This window comes from Plecotus auritus (genome assembly GCF_963455305.1).
Source record: "Plecotus auritus genome assembly, chromosome: X".
Lineage (NCBI taxonomy): Eukaryota > Metazoa > Chordata > Mammalia > Chiroptera > Vespertilionidae > Plecotus > Plecotus auritus.
Genome location: NC_137784.1, coordinates 34,683,972 through 34,702,976, shown reverse-complemented (window position 1 = coordinate 34,702,976; position 19,005 = coordinate 34,683,972). Strand labels below are relative to the sequence as shown.

The window sequence follows — 19,005 nt, the reverse complement described above, 5'->3', positions numbered from 1 at the left end:
GCCAGTGCACCCAGTGTACATCTTCAGATCATACCAGATTACCATGCTACACATCCACAGCAACATACTCAATGGGCTGTGCAAGAGGCATACTCAAAGGTGTGCAAGAGGCAGCTGATGACTCAGTAAGTACCAAAGCCCCACTTAAACAAGTCCTGCTCCATAGGAGTGTTTCCTGCACAGCAGCTCTTCCACTATAGTATCAGCTGGTCCTTACAGCCAATTGACCTGGAGGTCAACTCCTCCCAGTGATGCCAATACCAATCAAGGCTCAACTACAACAAGACTATGCACATAGCCCACACAAGCGTATACCTACAGTGCCCAACTCAGGTGACAGGGGAGTCTGGGCCACTGGGCCCTATAGGACACCTACTAAACAAAGTCACTCTAATAATTCCAAGAGACATTGCAGCTCTACCTAATACATAGAAACAAACAGAGGGAAGCAGCCAAAATGTTAAGACAAAGAAATATGTCCAAATGAAAGAAATGGAAGCAAGCAAACTACTGGATACAGAGTTCAAAAGAATGGTTATAAGGTTACTCAAGGATCTTAATTAGAGCTTCAAGTGACTCAAAGAGAGCTTCAAGGGACTTAGTGAGACTTTCAAGGATCTTAGTGAGAATGTCAAAGATTTAAAAAAAGACCAGTCAGAAATTAAGCATACACTAACTGAAATAAAGAATAATTTACAAGGATTCAACAGTAGAGTAGAAGACTCCAAGAATCAAATCAACAATTTGGAATATGAGGAAGCAAAAAACACCCAATCAGGAGAACAAAATGAAAAATAATCCAAAAATATGCAGAGTGTAAGGAGTTTCTGGGACAACTTCCAATGTACTAACATTTGCATTGGGCGGGGGGGGGGGGGGTGCCAGAAGAAAAAGGGAGAGAGCAAGATATTGAAAACCTATTTGAAGAAATAATGACAGAAAATTTCCCCTACCTGGTGAAAGAAATAGACTTACAAGTCCAGGAAGTGCAAAGAATCCCCAACAAGAAGAACTCAAAGAGGCCCACATCAAGACACATCATATTTAAAATGCCAAGGGTTAAAGACAGCAAGAGAAAAGCAGTTACGCCCTAACTAGTTTGTCTCAGTGGATAGAGAGTCAGCCTGTGGACTGAAAGGTCCCAGGTTCGATTCCCGTAAAGGGCATGTGCCTTGGTTGCGGGTACATCCCCAATAGGAGGTGTGCAAGAGGCAGTTGACCGATGTTTCTCTCTCATTGATATTTCTAGCTCTCTATCCCTCTCCCTTCCTCTCTGTAAAAAATCAATAAAATATATGTATTTTTTAAAAGAAAAGCAATTACCTACAAGGGCACACCCATACAACTATCACATGATTTCTCAACAGAAAATTTGCAGGCCAGAAGGGGGTGGCAAGAAATATTCAAGGTGATGAATAGCAAGAACCTACAACCAAGCTTATTCTACCCAGCAAAGCTTTCATTCAGAATTGAAGGTCAGATAAAGAGCTTCACAAACAAGAAAAAGCTACAGGATGTCATCACCACCAAACCAGTATTACGTGAAATGTTGAAGGGTATTCTTTAAGAGGAGGAATAAGAACAAGAAGTACAAGAAGAACAAAAAGGAGGAGGAGAAAAAATATAAAAATATATGAATAAAATGGCAATAAATACATATCTATCAACAATTGAATCTAAAAATCAAAATAAATGAACAAGTAATCTAATAAACAAAATAAAATGGTGAATAAAATAGAATCAGAGGCATGGAAACATGGAGCAGACTGATGAATCTCAGAGGGAAGGGGGTAGGGAGTGCGGGAAGCGATTAACCAAAGATCTTACCTACGGACAGACATAAGGGTAGCGAAGGCCTAGGGCAGGGCAGGGTGGGAACTGGATGAAGGGGGAAAATGGGGGGGAAAAGAGGGACATCTGTAATAATCTCAACAATAAAGATTTTAAAAAATAAGTTTTCTATAAGCCTATATATATATATATATATATATATATATATATATGTGTGTGTGTGTGTGTGTGTGTGTGTGTGTATATATATGTGTGTGTGTATATATATATATATATATATATTTTTTTTTTTGGTGTGTGTGTGTGTGTGACACTACTACTATCCTTTCAGATATTTCCTTGTGACTATGGAAGAATGGATGGATATACAGCCAGTTAGTATTCAGGTAAAAAGGCAAAAACCTGAAACAGGAAGCAAATGAATCCTATCTAGTAATTATCACAATACCTTACACATACATAGGCATTTAATAATTATTACCTGGATATATAGATGTAGGATAATGTTTAGAACTACTCAAAACCAATTTAAGTATCATGCTTAAAGAACTTGTTTTATAGATGATCAGTTACTAGGAGATAAACTAAGCATATCAATATTATATACACACTAGAGGTCCGGTGCACAAAATTCATGCATGGGGTGGGGGAGGGGGTCCCTCAGCCCGATCTGCACCCTCTCCAACCCGGGACCCCTCGGGGGATGTCCAACTGCTGGTTTAGGCCCAATCCCGCAATCCAGGACTGCTGGCTCCTAACTGCTCACCTGCCTGCCTGCCTGATTGCCCCTAACTACTCTTCCTTCCTGCCTGGTCACTCCTAACCCCTCTGCCTGCCTGCCTTATTGCCCCTAACTGCCTCTGCCTGCCTGCCTGATTGCCCCTAACCGCTCTCCCCTGCGGCCTGATCGCTCATAACCACTTCTGCCTCGGCCCCCGCCACCATGGCTTTGTCCAGAAGGACCTGCAGAAGATGTCCGGTCTATCCAGTCTAATTAGCATATTACCCTTTTATTAGTATAGATTAGATGGTATTTATGGAACATTTGGGTTTTTTAAACTTTGATTCAATGTCCGAAAATCAGCTTCTCATTATTATTCAGGTAGAAATGTGTTAACGCTACTTGGCTGAATTTATTGGTTTTCAATAGCTCCAAAGTGTTGCCAATGCTAAGGCACTGGCCATCTGGTCAGTCTCATATGAGTCAACATATGGTTTAAAAAGAGTACTTGTAAAGGATACATGCATTATGTATGGTACCGATGAATGCATATATATATATATGGTATACATAAATAGCATTCTCTAGATATATTTCTTTTCACTGTAATAGCCTTTTATAGATATCAGGTCCATGTAATTTCATTAAAATATTACCTTGGGGAATGTAAAATAAGTTTAAATTGTCCATTGAATAAGTACTTAGTCAAGGACACCTACATTTTACAATAATTTTGTAAAATTGTATTATTATTCTAAAACATTATATACAAAGCAAAATTTTCTTATTTACTTCTCAAAATAATCATAAACACATTAATTTCTATTTTATATATGAAGAAACTAAAGAACTTTATTTTACTTCTGCACTTGTCTCAGAAATCAATTGATCATATTTGTATGGATATATTTCTGGATTCCCAATTTTCTTCCATTGATTTATGTGTCTATCCTTCCATCAACACCATACTGTCTTAATTACTTGTAGTAACACAGTAAATATTAATGTCGTGTATAGAAAGTGATTTATAGTACTTTAGTCTTCTTTTTCAAAAATGGTTTCAGATAGTCTAGGTTTTGAATTTCAGAACAAAATCTTCTATGCCTACAAAAAACCTTGTTGAATTTTATTTTAGACTAGAGGCCCAGTGAATGAAATACGTGCACAGGGGTGTGTGTGTCCCTCAACCCAGCCTGCACCCTCTCCAATCTGGGACCCCTCAAGGGATGTTCGACTGCCCATTTAGGTCCGATTCTACTGGGATAGGGCCTAAATGGGCAAATTGGACATCCCTCTCACAATCCAGGACTGCTGGCTCCCAACCACTCACCTGCCTGAATGATTGCCCCTAACAGCTTCTACCTGCCAGCCTGATCACCCCCTAACCACTCCCCTGCCAGTCTGATCAATGCTGAACTGCTCCCCTGCCAGCCCAATTGCCCCTAACTGCCCTCCCCTGCTGGCCTGGTCCCCCCCAACTGCCCTCCCCTGCTGGCCTGGTCACCCCTAATTGCCCTACCCTGCTGGCCTGGTCATCCCTAATTGCCCTCCCTTGCTGGCCTGGTCCCCCGCCAACTGCCCTTCCATGCAGGCCTGGTCCCCCCAACTGCCCCCCCTGCAGGCGCGGTCCCCCCTAACTGCCCTCCCCTGCAGGCCTGGTCCCTCTCAACTGCCCTCCCCTGCAGGCCTGATCGCCCACAACTGCCCTCCCCTGCCGGCCATCTTGTGGTGGCCATCTTGTGGTCACATGGGGGCAGCCATCTTTGACCACATGGGGGTGGCCATCTTGTGTGTTGGATTGATGGTCAATTTGTGTATTACTCTTTTATTAGATAAGATTGCTATTGAATCAACACATACGATTTACTGATCTGGTATGGTTTCTAACATTGTCTATGTCCTTTCCTTATCTTCGATATTGTCATTATGGGGGAGACAACAATGTACACAGGAAAGAGATTCAAATTCTATAGGTGCCTCCCACTGATTTATATATCTCTTTCTCATCTGTTAAAGTGTAACAACATTTTCTTACCAAGCTCTATTAAAGACTGAATAAAACTTAATGGATAATATGTGATCAATAATAATGTCATATCTTTTTCCATTAAGTTCAGACACATTTAAGATGGAATGAGTCTTCAGGTAAAAAATTTATATGAAGTGTTAAAATTCTATATTTCCTCTTAAAGTCTGTCCCCAACCACTTTATAGGAGAGACAGATAGGTCTTATAGTAAGAATAATTATCCATGACCTTTAAAATTTTTATTAGATATGTGATGAGATATTTTAATAAAAATGGAGTCACTATCCCCTTACTTAGCTAGCAATAAGGCATGCAGGTTATAGAACCTCTTAATTATAAGGCTAACTTATATAAAAATCAGCTAGGACATAAATTTTTTACTTTTATTCTATGAAAAAGCAAAATTTCAAAACTACACAGCAAGAACATAAAAGATAGCTCAAATACATCCTTTGCCTCAATCATGTCTGAAAACAACAGATAAAACTGGAAAAAATTATAATTCACAGAAAATTTATTTTAAAGCTAATTGCTTAGGGACTGATACTGCTTTTTTCTTGTTAGATAATAAGAACTATATGACTATTTCTCTTTTTACTTTGGCCTTGAGCTGTGATTCTGAATCCTTGGCTGTACATTATAATCTAGGGAATGATGCCCAGACCCCCAACAGATATATTAATTATGAACTTAGTGAGTAAGGCACTATCACATATTTTTTTTAACTTGCAGCTATATTTAATATACAGTTAGAGTGATGAGAAATAATCAGCCTGAGGAAATTTAAGTCCAAAATTGCAATCCAACTATATTTCAAATGTATAGTATACCCTTAGAGCCTGCTTACCTGTGTTCTATTTCATCCTCAAAATCCATCCTCCATTTTTTCAATACACTTTCTAATTTATATTTTCCTTCTTTTCATATCAAAATAGTTTATTATAGGCATACCTCATTTTATTACGCTTTCCTTTATTGTCCTTTGCAGATAATGTGTTTGTTTTTTGTGTATTTTTGTGTGTTTTTTTACAAATTGAAGATTTGTGGCAACAATGCATCAAGAAAGTCTACACAAGCTATTTTCCAACAGCATTTGTTCATTTTCTGTCTCTGTGCCACATTTTGGTATTCTCACAATATTTCAAATATATTTTATTATTATTATACTAGTGGCCCAGTGCACACAATCATGCACATTGAAAGGAAATTAATTAGAAAAAATATTTTAATATTGCTATTCACCCTTTCTCTATAATAGAAGTGTCAGAGATGAAAGAAAATTAGTAAAATGTATATGAAAACAATATATAAATTGATTAATAAGTAAACAATAACATGATATAACAACAACAAAGACACGATAAAAAAACAAAAACATGATATAAAAACAACATTGATAAAAACAATGACTAATGAATTGATTAAACTTATTCTAATGTGCAAATAGTAGGTCTTCAGACATATTCTGTCAACAACGCTGCTTTCTTTCAGCTTCAGAATGTCAACAAAAACAACCAAATTCAAGATCAAAAATGACAGATCAAAACACACGCATGCTATTGGTACCAGTGAGAACTTTATATGTATCACGCATGTGCGAGTCAATGTTTATTTTTAAACTAGAGGCCTGGTGCAGGAAATTTGTGCACGGGGGTGGGGTCCCTCAGCCCAGCCTGCACCCTCTCCAATCCGGGAACCCTCAGGGGATGTCCGACTGCCTCTCACAATTCGGGACAGCTGGCTCCTAACCACTCACCTGCCTGCCTGCCTGAGTGCCCCTAACCACCTCTGCCTGCCTGATCGCCCCTAACAACCTCTGCCTGCCTGATCGCCTCTAACCACCTCTGCCTGCCTGCCTGATCGCCCCTAACTGCTCCCCTACTGCCCTAATTAACCCTAACTGCTCCCCTGATGGCCTGATCTCCCCTAACCACCTCTGCCTCACCTGCACCTGGGACCTAGGATTTCCTCCTTCGGCTGGTGGCAGGCACCGGGACCTGGGCTTCCCTCCCCCTGGCTGGCTGCAGGCACCCAGGACATGGGCCGGCTTCACCTGGGCCAGCCGTAGCCGCAGGGGACCGTGGGTGAGCAGCTTTGTCCAGGCCGCAGCCACAGGTGCCTGGGACCACAGGGTGGCTGGTTTGTCCTTCTCCCAGGCCACAGCCACAGGTGCTGGCACCCGGGACCGCGGGGCGGGCAGCTTGTCCCTCTCCCAGGCCGCAGGTGCAGCTGCTGGTGCCTGGGACCACAGGGTCGGTGGCTTGTCCCTCTCCCGGGCCATTGCCTGGTTGGTCCCCATTCCTCTCTTGAGAGCTCATTTGTGCCTGGCTGGTCCCCATTCCTCTCTCATGAGCTCATTTGTGACTGGCTGGTCCCCTTTCCTCTCTCACGAGCTCATTTGTGCTTGGATGGTCCCCATTCCCCTCTCCCCAGTGTTGAGTGTCTGAGCCATTACAGCATGACGGTGTGAGGGCATGATGAGCATTTGTATGTTAGCTCTTTATTATATAGGATTGCCAGTGCACTTCATATGTACCAGCCGGTCTGTCAGACGGATGGTCAGTCACTTAGCATTTTATATATATAGACTAGAGGCCCGGTGACGAAATTTGTGCACAGGGGGTGTGTCCCTCAGCCCAGCCTTCACCCTCACCAATCTGGGAACCCTCGAGGGATGTCCGACTGCCCGTTCAGGCCCGATCCCAGGCCTAAATGTGAAGTCGGATATCCCTCTCACCATCCAGGACTGCTGGTTCCCAACTGCTCGTCTGCCTGCCTTCTTGATTGCCCCTAACTGCTTCTGCCTGCCAGCCTGATCACCCCCTAACCACTCCCCTGCCAGCCTGATTGATGTCTAACTGCTTCCCTGCCAGCCTGATTGCCCCTAACTGCTGTCCCCTGCAGGCCTGGTCAACCCTAACTGCCCTCCCCTGCAGGCCTCGGTCCCCCCCAACTGCCCTTCCCTGAAGTCCTAGTCACCCCAACTGCCCTCCCCTGCAGACTTGATTGCCCCCAACTGCCCTCCCTTGCAGGCCTGGTCCCTCCCAACTGCCTTCCCCTGCAGGCTTGATCAGCCCCAACTGCACTCCCTTGCAGACCTGGTCCCTCGCAACTGCCCTCCCTTGCTGGCCATCTTGTGGCGGCCATCGTGTGTCCACTTGGGGGCAGCCATCTTGTGTGTTGGAGTGACGGTCAATTTGCATATTATGTTTTTATTAGATAGGAGGATTAGATAGGATAGAGGCCTGGTGCACTGGTGGGGGCTGGCTGGTTTGCCCTGAAGGGTGTCCCGGATCAGGGTGGGGGTTCCCTTGGGGCGTGGGGTGGCCTGGACGAGGGGCCTGTGGTGGCCACGCCCCCCGGCGACCCAAGCGAAAGCCCTGGTATCTGGGATTTATTTATCTTCTACAATTGAAACTTTGTAGCCTTGAGCGGAGCCAAGCCTCCTGCTTGCTCTGTGGCCACAGCCATTTCTGTTTGAATTTATGTATCTTCTATAATTGAAACTTTGTAGCCTTAAGTGGAGGCCAAGGCAGGCCAGGGCAGGTGGAAAGCTTGGCTTCCTCCATCGCCAGGGAAACCCAAGCCTCCTGCTCTCTCCGTGGCCGCAGCCATCTTGGTTGGGTTAATTTGAATATTTGCTGCTGATTGGCTGGTGGACGTGGCTTGTGGGTGTAGTGGAGGTACAGTCAATTTGCATATTACTCTTTTATTCGATAGGATTTGTTATGGTGATTTGTGATCAGTGATCTCTTACGTTACCATTGCAATTATTTGGGGGAGCCACAAACTGTGCCCAGATGAATATATAGACTTAATTCATAAATGTTGTGTATTTTCTGACTCCTACACTCACCACCCATTCCCCAGCCTATCTCCCTCTCCTCAGGCCTTCCTATTCCTGAGACACAACAATATTGAAATTAAGCCAATTAGTTACTCTACAATGTCATCTAAATGTACCAGTGAAAAGAAGAGTCACATGTCTCTCACTTTAAATCAAAACCTAGAAATTATTAAGCTTAGTGAATAAGGTATGTCAAAGCCTAGATAAGTCAAAAACTAAATCTCTGGTACCTAACTGTTAGCCAAGTTGTAAATGAGGTTTAAGGAAAGAAGCCGTCTCTACAACATTAAAGTACAAGGTGAAGCAGCAAGGGCTGATATACTGTAGAAGTTGCAGCAAGTTATCCAGAAGATCTAACTAAGATAATTAATACAGGTGGGTACACTAAACAACAGATTTCCAATGTAGTTTAAATAGCTTTATATTGGAAGGAGATGCCATCTAGGAATTTCATAGGTAGAAAAAAGTCATGCTTGGCTTCAAAGCTTCAAAGAACTAGTTGACTCTCTTGTTAGGATCTAATACTACTGATGACTTTAATTTGAAGTCAATGCTCATTGTGAAAATCCTAGGGCCTTTAAGAATTATGCAAATCAACTCTGCCTGTGCTTTATAAATGAAACAAAGCCTGAATGACAGCACATCTGTTTACAACATAGTTTACTGAATAATTTAAGCCCATTGTTGAGCTCAGGAAAAAAAAAAAGATTCCTTTCAAAATATTGACAATGTACTCGGTCACCCTATGTATAGCTCTGATAGAGATGTATAACAAGATCAATGTTCTTTTAAAAAAATAATTAAGATTTTTAAAAAAGATTAATGTTGTTTTCATGCCTGCTAACACAACATCCATTCTGCAAACAATGCAACAAGGGGTAATTTTGACTTTTAAAGTTGTATAATTTAAGAAATACATTTCATAATGTGATAGCTGCCATAGTGATTCCTCTGATGGATGTGAGCAAAGTAAACTGAAAACCTTCTGGAAAGAATTCACCAGTCAAGAATCCATTAAGAACATTAGTGTTTCATGGAAAGATGTCAAAATATCAACATGAACAGGAGTTTGGAAGAAGCTGGTTCCAACCCTCATGTATGACTTTCAGAGTTTCAAGACTTCAGTAGATGCACTAACTACGGATGTGGTGGAAATAGCAAGAGAACCAGAATTATAAGTAGAGCCTGAAAATGTGACTGAATTATTGCAATCTCATAATAACATCTTAATGAATGAGGAGCTGCTTGTTATGAATGAGCAAAGAAAATAGTTCCTTAAGATGAAATACACTCCTGTTGAAGATTTGTTGAAGATTGTTGAAATGATAACAAAAGATATTACATAAACTTAATTGAAAAAGCAGTGACGGGGTTTGTAAGTATTGACTCCAATTTTTGAAAGTTGTACTGTGTGTAAAATGCTATCAAAGAGCATTGCATCCTACAAATAAATTGTTTGTAAATGGAAGTGTCAACTGATGTGGCAAACTTCATTGTTGTCTTATTTTAAGAAATAGCCACAGTCACTCAAACATTCAGCAATCACCAGGCAAGACCCTCCATCAGCAAAAAGATTATCATTCACTGATGGTAAGCATTTGTTAGTAATAAAGTATTTTTAATTAGGTTATTTACATTTTTAGATATAATGCTATTACACACTTAACAGATTACAGTATAGTATAAACATAACTTATATACACTAGAAAAATAAAAAATTCATATGACTTGCTTTATTGCCATATTTATTATGGTGGTATGGAACAAAACTAACAAGATCTCCAAGACATACTTGTATTTAATTGTATTTATTTTCTTTTAATATATTTTATTGATTTTTCACAGAGAGGAAGGGAGAGGGATAGAGAGTTAGAAACATCAATGGGAGAGAAACATCAATCAGCTGCCTCCTGCACACCCCCTACTGGAGATGTACCCGCAACCAAGGTACATGCCCTTGACTGGAATCGAACCTTGGACCCTTCAGTCCGCAGGCTGACACTTTATCCACTGAGCCAAACTGGTTAGGGCTAATTGTATTTCTTATAAACCATCACAAATACTTTCTGAAATGAAATCATGTGTAAAACACATTCTCTCTCTCTCTCTCTCTCTCTCTCTCACACACACACACACACACACACACACACACACACACAGTCACACAGCATGACATCAAGCATACAGAGAAAAATCAAGCAGAAAAATAATTTATATAGAATGCCTCCAGCATAATTCAGAAAACATCTCTACTGTCTACAAAAGCCAAATTAAGCTTAGCTCTACATCTACAAACAAACCGAAACTAAACAAAATACACAAAGAACAAAAACTATCGGCAAGAACATTAGATACTCTTTGGAGATTACATAAATGTGTAAACATTGTATAGGAAATTCTGATAAAGTGCGAAAAGGCTGACCAACCAGCGTGGCTCAGCGGTTGAGCATTGATCTATGAACCAGGAGGTCATGGTTCGATTCCAGTCAGGGCATATGCCCAGGTTACGGGTTTGATCCCCACTGGGAGGCATGCAGGAGGCAGCCAATCAAAGATTCTCTTTCATCATTTATGTTACTATCTCTCTCTCCATCTCCTTTCCTCTCTGATATATATAATTTTTTAAATTACTAAAAGGCTCACTGCAAGATTCCAACTACCCACCAGATCATCAGAAATGCTGCTAGCCTTAGCTGGTTTGGCTCAGTGGATAGAGCGTCAGCCAGGGGACTGAAGGGTCCCAGATTTGATTCTGGTCAAGGGCACATGCCCATGTTGTGCTCTAGATTCCCAATATGGGGCGGGCAGGAGGCAGCTGATCAATGATTCTCTCTCACCATTGATGTTTCTATCTCTTTCCCTCTCCCTTCCTCTCTGAAATCAATAAAAATATATTTTTAAAAAGTTATTAAAAATACCTTCTGGAGGTAGGAAATATCACATATACATTACATACCTACCTACATACATAAATACACATTTAGATAGACACAAATAAAGATCTTAACACCTTTCATTCTAAAATTTTAGCCATGAGTCAGGCATAAACTCAGGATGAATAAAAAAGAGGTGATATACTAAATATGACAAGCTCAGGGGAGGCCTGCATGGTAGATCTTATAAACTCAGAGACTGAAAGTAACTACATAGGATGGTCTGAACATATAAATTTCTAAAAGTGGTTCATGGCAAGTAGTCATGTCTGCCTGTAACAACCTTGACAAAGGTCATCTTTACCTTAAGTGAGCCTGTATATTACTTTTTGTATCTAATATGACATACCTTTATCAGAGTGGTGGTGAACACACAATTCAGTGTACAGATGATGTGTTGTAGAATTGAGCACCTGAAACCTATATAATATTGTTAAGCAGTGTTATCCCAATAAATTCAATTAAAAATAAAAAGAAATGTTGCTAAAGACAAATGACAGCATCCACCAAAATAGAAATGATAGGAAGAGAAAAAAATCTTATATATCTTTCTCAAAACTATAGATGAGAAAAACTATGAGATGGGTGGTATTAAAACAATATGGGCCAAGAAAGCAGCAACACCCAGTCAGACCTTATTGTGTAATGAGGTAATGATTAGCTCTTTTGATGAAGTAATCAAGGTAGGGAAATATAGAGGCCCTGCCCTGAAGGAACTGACCTGAATATTTCCAGAGCAAACTTGTTTATAAAAAAAGATAGTCTTGGAGGAACCAGTAAGGGGGAGGGACCGATAGCACCATTTCTATTGGAAAAAAAAAAAAAAAAAACAGGTGAAAGCATATAAGAAACAAAGATATCCCTGTCCTCTTTTCCACTTTACATAAAGAAGAAACAATCATTATTTCAGAACAAACCTCTGCCACAGTATACTATTTAAGGTGAATATTGCTAAAATTTAAAAAGCAAGAATTGCAAGCCCAAAGATCATTTTAAAAGCATGAAAAATGTTTTAGCTTATAATAAGTGCATCCACTATTGGTAGTAAAGATTTTAAGCATCCAAGCATGACCAGAAATTTACAGTGTTTTCCTCTTATTCAAGACAATATGAATGAGGGAGTCATTTTAGTTTCTATATCCCCTATTTATTTTTGTGTTATTCCAGTGGTCAGCATAGACACTTATATTGGCAAGCAGGCATTAAATATCTGTTAAATTGATTAAGTACTACTACAACATTCCTAATCTCTGTGGATTTTTATTCTTTCCTTTTAGTCACCAACATCTAGTCAGTTGCCAAACTCTATTTTTATATTTGCGAGGTCTCTACCATCAGCCCTTTCCTTTCAACCCCTTCTGTCCTATTTCAAATATCTACTACTGCTTCCACTGAGTAATACAATAGCCTCCTAGCTGGTATTCCCCATGCTGAAATGGACATATTAGTATAAAAATACAATCTTCAAAGAGGCAATCAGGAAGAATCTGAAAACTTGAATAGGCTGATAATTACTGAGGAAATTGAAGCAGTAATAAAAAAAAAAAAAAAAAAAAAAACTTCCAGCAAACAAAAGCCCTGGTCTGGACAACTTCACAGGGGAACTGTACCAAACATTCAAAGAAGAACTAAAACCTATCCTCCTCAGACTATTTCAAAAAATTCAAGAGGAAGAAACACTTCCAAGCTCCTTCTATGAAGCCAACATTACTTTAATCCCAAAAACAGATAAAGACAATACAAAGAAAGATAATTACATATGATGAACATAGATCAGCCTTGGGCAAACTACGGCCCGCGGGCTGGATCCGGCTGTTCTATCCTGTTCTCTTGCTCTCCCCTTCGCTCCTTTACTTTGAATTTATATTAGTTCACACAAACACTCCATCCATGCTTTTGTTCCGGCCCTCCGGTCCAGTTTAAGAACCCATTGTGGCCCTCGAGTCAAAAAGTTTGCCCACCCCTGACATAGATGGTAAAATCCTCAAAAATATGTTAGCAAATCAGATCCAGCAATGCATTAAAAAAATCATGCACCATGACCAAGTGGGATTTATTCTGGGAATGCAAGGCTGGTACAATATTCACAAATCAATAAATGTGATACATCACATAAATAAATTGACGGACAAAAATCACATGATCATATCAATTGATGCAGAAAAAGTATTCGACAAAATCTAATACCCATTTTGATAAAAACTCTCAGCAAAGTGGGAATAGAGGGATCATACCTCAACATAATAAAGGCCATATATGACAAACCTACAGCCAACATCATACTCAATGTGCAAAAACTAAAACAATTTTGCTTAACAACAGAAACAAGACAGACATGTGTGCTTTCACCACTATTATTTAACATAGTAATGTACGTCCTAGCCACAGTGATAAGATAAAAATAAAAAAGAAAAGACTTCCAAATTGGAAAGGAGTAAGTAAAACTGGCATTATTCTCAGATGACATGATAATGTACATAGAAAACCCTAAATACTCCATCAAAAAACTACTAGATTTAATAAATAAATTTGGCAACATAGCAGGATACAAAATTAGCACCCAGAAATCAATGGCATTTTTATACACCAATAATGAACTGTCAGAAAGAGAAACTAAAAATAAAAAGAAAATCCCATTTACCATTGCAACAACAACAACAACAAAAATAAGATACTTAGTAATAAACTTAACCAAGGAGATAAAAGACTTGTATTCAGAAAATTACAGGATATTGAAAACATACGGTAGATAGAGGAAGATACAAACAAGTGGAAGAATATACCATGTTCATGGATTGGTAGAATCAACATCAATAAAATGTCCATACTACCCAAAGCAATCTATAGATTCAATGCAATCCCTATTAAAATACTAATGGCATAGTTCACAGATCTAGAAAAAACACTACAAAAATTTTTATGGAACCAAAAAGACCCTGAATAGCCACAGCAATCTTGAGAAAGAAAAACAAAGTTCAAGGAATCACAATACCAGATATCAAGTTATACTACAAAGCCACTGTATTCGAAACAGCCTGGTACTGGCACAAGCACAGGCATATAGATCAATGGAACAGAACAGACACCCAGAAACCGACTTACGCCATAATGCTCAATTAATATTTGACAATGAAGGCAAGAACATACAATGGAGTCAAGAGAATCCCTTCAATAAATGGTGTTGGGAAAATTGGACAGATACATGCAAAAAAAAGATGAAACTAGACCACCAATTTACACCATACAGAAGAATAAACTCAAAGTGGATAAAAGTCTTAAATGTAAGTTGTGAAATCATAAAAAATCTTAGAAGAAATTATAAGCAGCAAAATCTCAGACATCTGTCATAGCAATATGTTTACCAATACATCTCCTGACCTAGGGCATAGAAAAGGGAACCCTAGTACACTGTTGGTGGGAATGCACACTGGTGCAGCCATTATGGAAAACAGTATGGAGTGTCCTCAAAAATTTAAATATAGAATTGCCATTTGACCCAGTGATCCCACTTCTGGGAATATGTCCTAAAAATCCAAAACACCAGTCAGAAAAATTGTATGCACCCCTACATCCATAGCAACACAATTTACAATAGCTAAGATCTGGAAACAACCCAAGTGCCCATCAGTAGATGAGTAGATAAAAAAAGCTGTGGTACAGCCAGTTCCAGTGTACCTCAGTGGTTGAGCATCGACCTATGAACCTTTTTTCCAGTAGCCAACCGAACCCATATTCCCTTTTCAGGCCATTATCCACTTCTCACTGGAACCAAGCTAGTTCTTGTTTGAAACCTCCAACACATTTTTCTATAAGGCAATTCTACAGTGTTTAAGCTCTTCATCATTATACCTCTCTATTGTGCACTGGTCTGAAAGTGTAACTACCCTTAATAATTTTTCTGTGGGAAAACATGTTATGTCTCAAACAACCAATTTTCACACTTCTGAATGATAATTCAAAGGTTAACAATGACCCATGAAACAAGACAGATAAAAGATGTTGAAAACGACTCCATAATATATGATAATGTATATAATCTTTAATTTTATCATGAGTCAACACACACAGAAATCATTTCCTTTCACATGAAAATTAATAGATTCTTAGGCTTTATTTAAGAATGCCAACATATTTTCAAAATATATATTTACAATGAAAGAACCTTTAGTCTCCAAAACTATCACAATTGAAGGCCGCAAACCTCATGCTCAAAGGTTAACATGTCTAAAGTCAACATCAATAAACATGTAATTAGAATAAATATAAATTCTCAAAGGAATACAATTATAAACAAATAACAACAAAAACTTCTACTAAATACTAATCAGGCTTGCTTATATGTAGCATTTAGTCTTCACCTAGAATATTTTAATTAAATCCCTTGCAGGGTTAAATCTAAAAATCATAACTGTTTTAAACAAAGAATGCAGAAATACTATCTTCACCACATTACTTTCACCTTTCATTTTATTTCATAGTGATTAACAACTTCCACTGGAGTATGTTTCCAAATTGCTGAGGTAGAAAGACCCATTGTTAAATCTATACTATATCTAAAACATACTGCAAACAGTAAAAAACCATGTGTGGTAATTACAATAGAAAACACTTAAAATAAAAATAAAGAAAGAAAACACTTATACAGTAAAAGTTAACAAAAATAATAAAATAGTAGGCATGTGAAAGGCTACCCACCCTCCACGCCATCCTTATTCAACTGGTTTTATAAACCAGACACCTGAGTCTATGTCAGTAGATTACATACATTAATAAAACAGTAATTCCTCCACTCTTGAATAGTCTGGCCAGAAAATTCTTGGAAGTATAAAGCATCCCTACATTCCAAAAAGAAATGAACCCCTCTTCATTTGTCTTGTTCTTAATAGATGTAGAATATTAAATGTATTTGGGAATTGCTTAATTCTGTAGTAAAATCCTATATAATAAAGAGGTAATATGCAAATTGACCATCATGCCCTCACACAAGATGGCTGCCCCCATGTGGTCACAAGATGGCCGCCACAAGATGGCCGGCAGGGGAGGGCAGTTGCGGGGGACCAGGCCTGCAGGGGAGGACAGTTGGAGGTGACCATGCCTGCAGGGGAGAGCAGTTGGGGGTGGCCAGGCCTGCAGGGGAGGGCAGTTGGGGGGGGACCAGGCCTGCAGGGGAGGGCAGTTGGGGGCAATCAGGCCGGCAGGGGAGGGCAGTTGGGGGCAATCAGGCCGGCAGGGGAGCAGTCAGTCATTGATCAGGCCTGCAGGGGAGTGGTTAGGGGATGATCAGGCTGGCAGGCAGAAGCAGTTAGGGGCAATCAGGCAGGCGGGCAGGAAAGTGGTTGGGAGCCAGCAGTCCCAGATTGTGAGAGGGATGTCCCCTGAAGCAGTCCCAGATTGGAGAGGGTGCAGGCTGGGCTGAGGGACAACCACCCCCCCCCCAGTGCATGAATTTTGTGCACCGGGCCTCTAGTATTCTCTATAAGTAGAGAGGACTCAACTTTAGACTCCTGAATGTGTTTCCACTACATTCTTGTTAAATGTTATCCTGGCATGTAATTTTAACCCAGTTCAGTTGGAAATTTGAAAGGAAAAAAGAACGAGTTAAACAGACAAGAGTCCAAAGTGTATTTTTAAGGATGGAGTGATACTTAAAGACAAATTTGCACCTTGAGACAATGAGGATTTAAAGTCCTTCCTCAAAAGATACTACTATTGGTAGTCAGTTTGGCATTCAAGTATTTTTAGAAGGTCTATGGTGGCCTCTAATGTAGTACTAGGCTGTCAATCTATTAAGTTATCAGAAAAGGATCTGACTTTCTATCCCAAAGGTGCAGTTATTGTGGTTAAACGCTGCCTGCTTTTAATAGCAACAACAACAAACAACAATAAAGCGAAGTACCTGTACACATCTAAGTTCTCACTGCACAGCTGATCAAAGTTCAACCACAGCAGTTTCAGAAGAGGAGCAGGAAGAGGGGAGAACCTAAATATTATGGTTAAATCTCGGTGTCTTACCAAAGATACATGATATAAGGGCTGGGTTTACTATGTGTCTTTTATGGAACAATGGGGCGGTGGGGACAACAGTTGTGAAAGACAGAAAGAAGGGGTGGAGGAAAGGGGGCGGTAGAAAGAGGGACCACAGAGGATGCAGTAGAACATCACCTGAATGTAGATTAAGAAATCTGGCGTCCAGTTAATGGGCACCGGGGTTGTTACAAAAAAGACACAAGCCACACAGAAATGAGAAAGCCAAGTAACTAAGGTGCACTCATCCCTAGTTGCAAATGTCCCCAGTTACTTAGTCAACTTAGTGTTTTTGTTGCCCTGGGTTCCTAAAACACCCACTATTCAACAGAGAGGTGAAGTTAGCAGCTGTCCCTCGAAGTGTTCCCAGAGAATGAAGAGAGACTTGCTAACCCAACGCGACAACTGGCGCATCCCCTAGTCCCACTCTAGATCGCAAAGTGCAGAAACTTAGTCACAACTCCAGAGTAGCCAGCGAGGCAGGCACCCTCTCCACAACTGAGCCTGCAAGCTAGTCCCTGCCTGCTCTGAGGGAAGGTACAGTTGGGACAGCGCTTGTTAGTTTAACCATCCTGCAGCCTCCAGAGGGCTTACTTGGGCACCCTGCTGCCCAGCCCCAAGCCCCTTCTTTCTGGGGTCCCCGCCAGGGTCCGGAGGGAAGGATGGGGGTGGCTCCAGCCCCCCCTTGGCCACCACACTAACCTCGCAGCTGTTCGCGCCGCCACCAAACACCTCCATGTCTTGATCCCAGGGCTCCTCCTGAGGAGCTAATGGAAGCATCACCCCTTCAGGAACACAGGAACAGGAGCTGCCGACCACGGGCACCGCTGTGCATCCTGTCTGTAGAGCTTTCCTGCCGCCGCCAAAACCTTCCAGCCCCGCCTTCAGCGACCTCTACTCTAGCCACTGAGTCCCTCCGAGGCTGGGAGCAAGAGGTCACCTCCTCCACAAGCTGCTGCTCCCCATAGAGAAGACAACTCCGTTCTGTCTCTCCTGGAGCTGCCGCTGGGCTCCGCTCACCACTGCCTCCTTAGACTGTCTCTTGGTGGTGACCCCCGCCCCCACCCTGCTTCCCTGAGCACCCTCTCCGCTCCCAGCTCTGTCAATATGGCGGCAGCAGCGGCTTTACCTGTGCGGTGCCTAGACAACCCCCCTCCCCCGCCACCCCACGGCGGCACAATAGCGTCACCAGAATGTCAATGGAGATTCCCTAGCCTGGGGTGATGGGGGTGTGGAAAAGAGGGGCGGGAGAGAGTTCGGAGGACCGCGTGGTGGGGGGGTGGGAAAGAGGGGAGGGAGGCGTGCTGGGCGGGGGGAGGCCGGAGAGAAGTAGTAAAAGCCACTGCTAGCGCCAGGGTAAACCTGCCCACTTCACGGAGCATGCGCGGCGCTGTTCACACATGCTCAGCAGGCCCTCACAAGTCTATGAAGCAGCCTCGCGCAGGATTCCCCAAAAAGATGCAGAAACGTGGTGACCCTTCTGAACATTGGAGGAGTCAGTGTCAGGGAGGATTCAAGGAATATTTACTTGCAGGGCTCACAAAAGCAGGTGTCCTCTACACCGAACCACGATTTTAGCCCATTATATATTAGCCTCCAAGAAGCAGGAAGTAGGAAGAAAATGCTTTTAAAATAAATTAGTATATCTGTGGTCCTTCACT

At 41.2% G+C, this 19,005-nt stretch overlaps 1 protein-coding gene across 1 annotated transcript in view; it reads right to left on the bottom strand.

The window, feature by feature from the left end:
* The window catches only part of RPS6KA6 (ribosomal protein S6 kinase A6), a 198,315-nt gene extending 179,612 nt beyond the window's left edge, over positions 1 to 18,703 (bottom strand). The window contains exon 1 of the mRNA XM_080652561.1: positions 18,047 to 18,703. Coding sequence (XP_080508687.1) covers positions 18,047 to 18,124 — 78 coding nt within the window. The 5' untranslated portion in view covers positions 18,125 to 18,703. The remainder of the gene's footprint in view (positions 1 to 18,046) is intronic.
* Between the last annotated feature and the right edge of the window lie 302 nt (positions 18,704 to 19,005).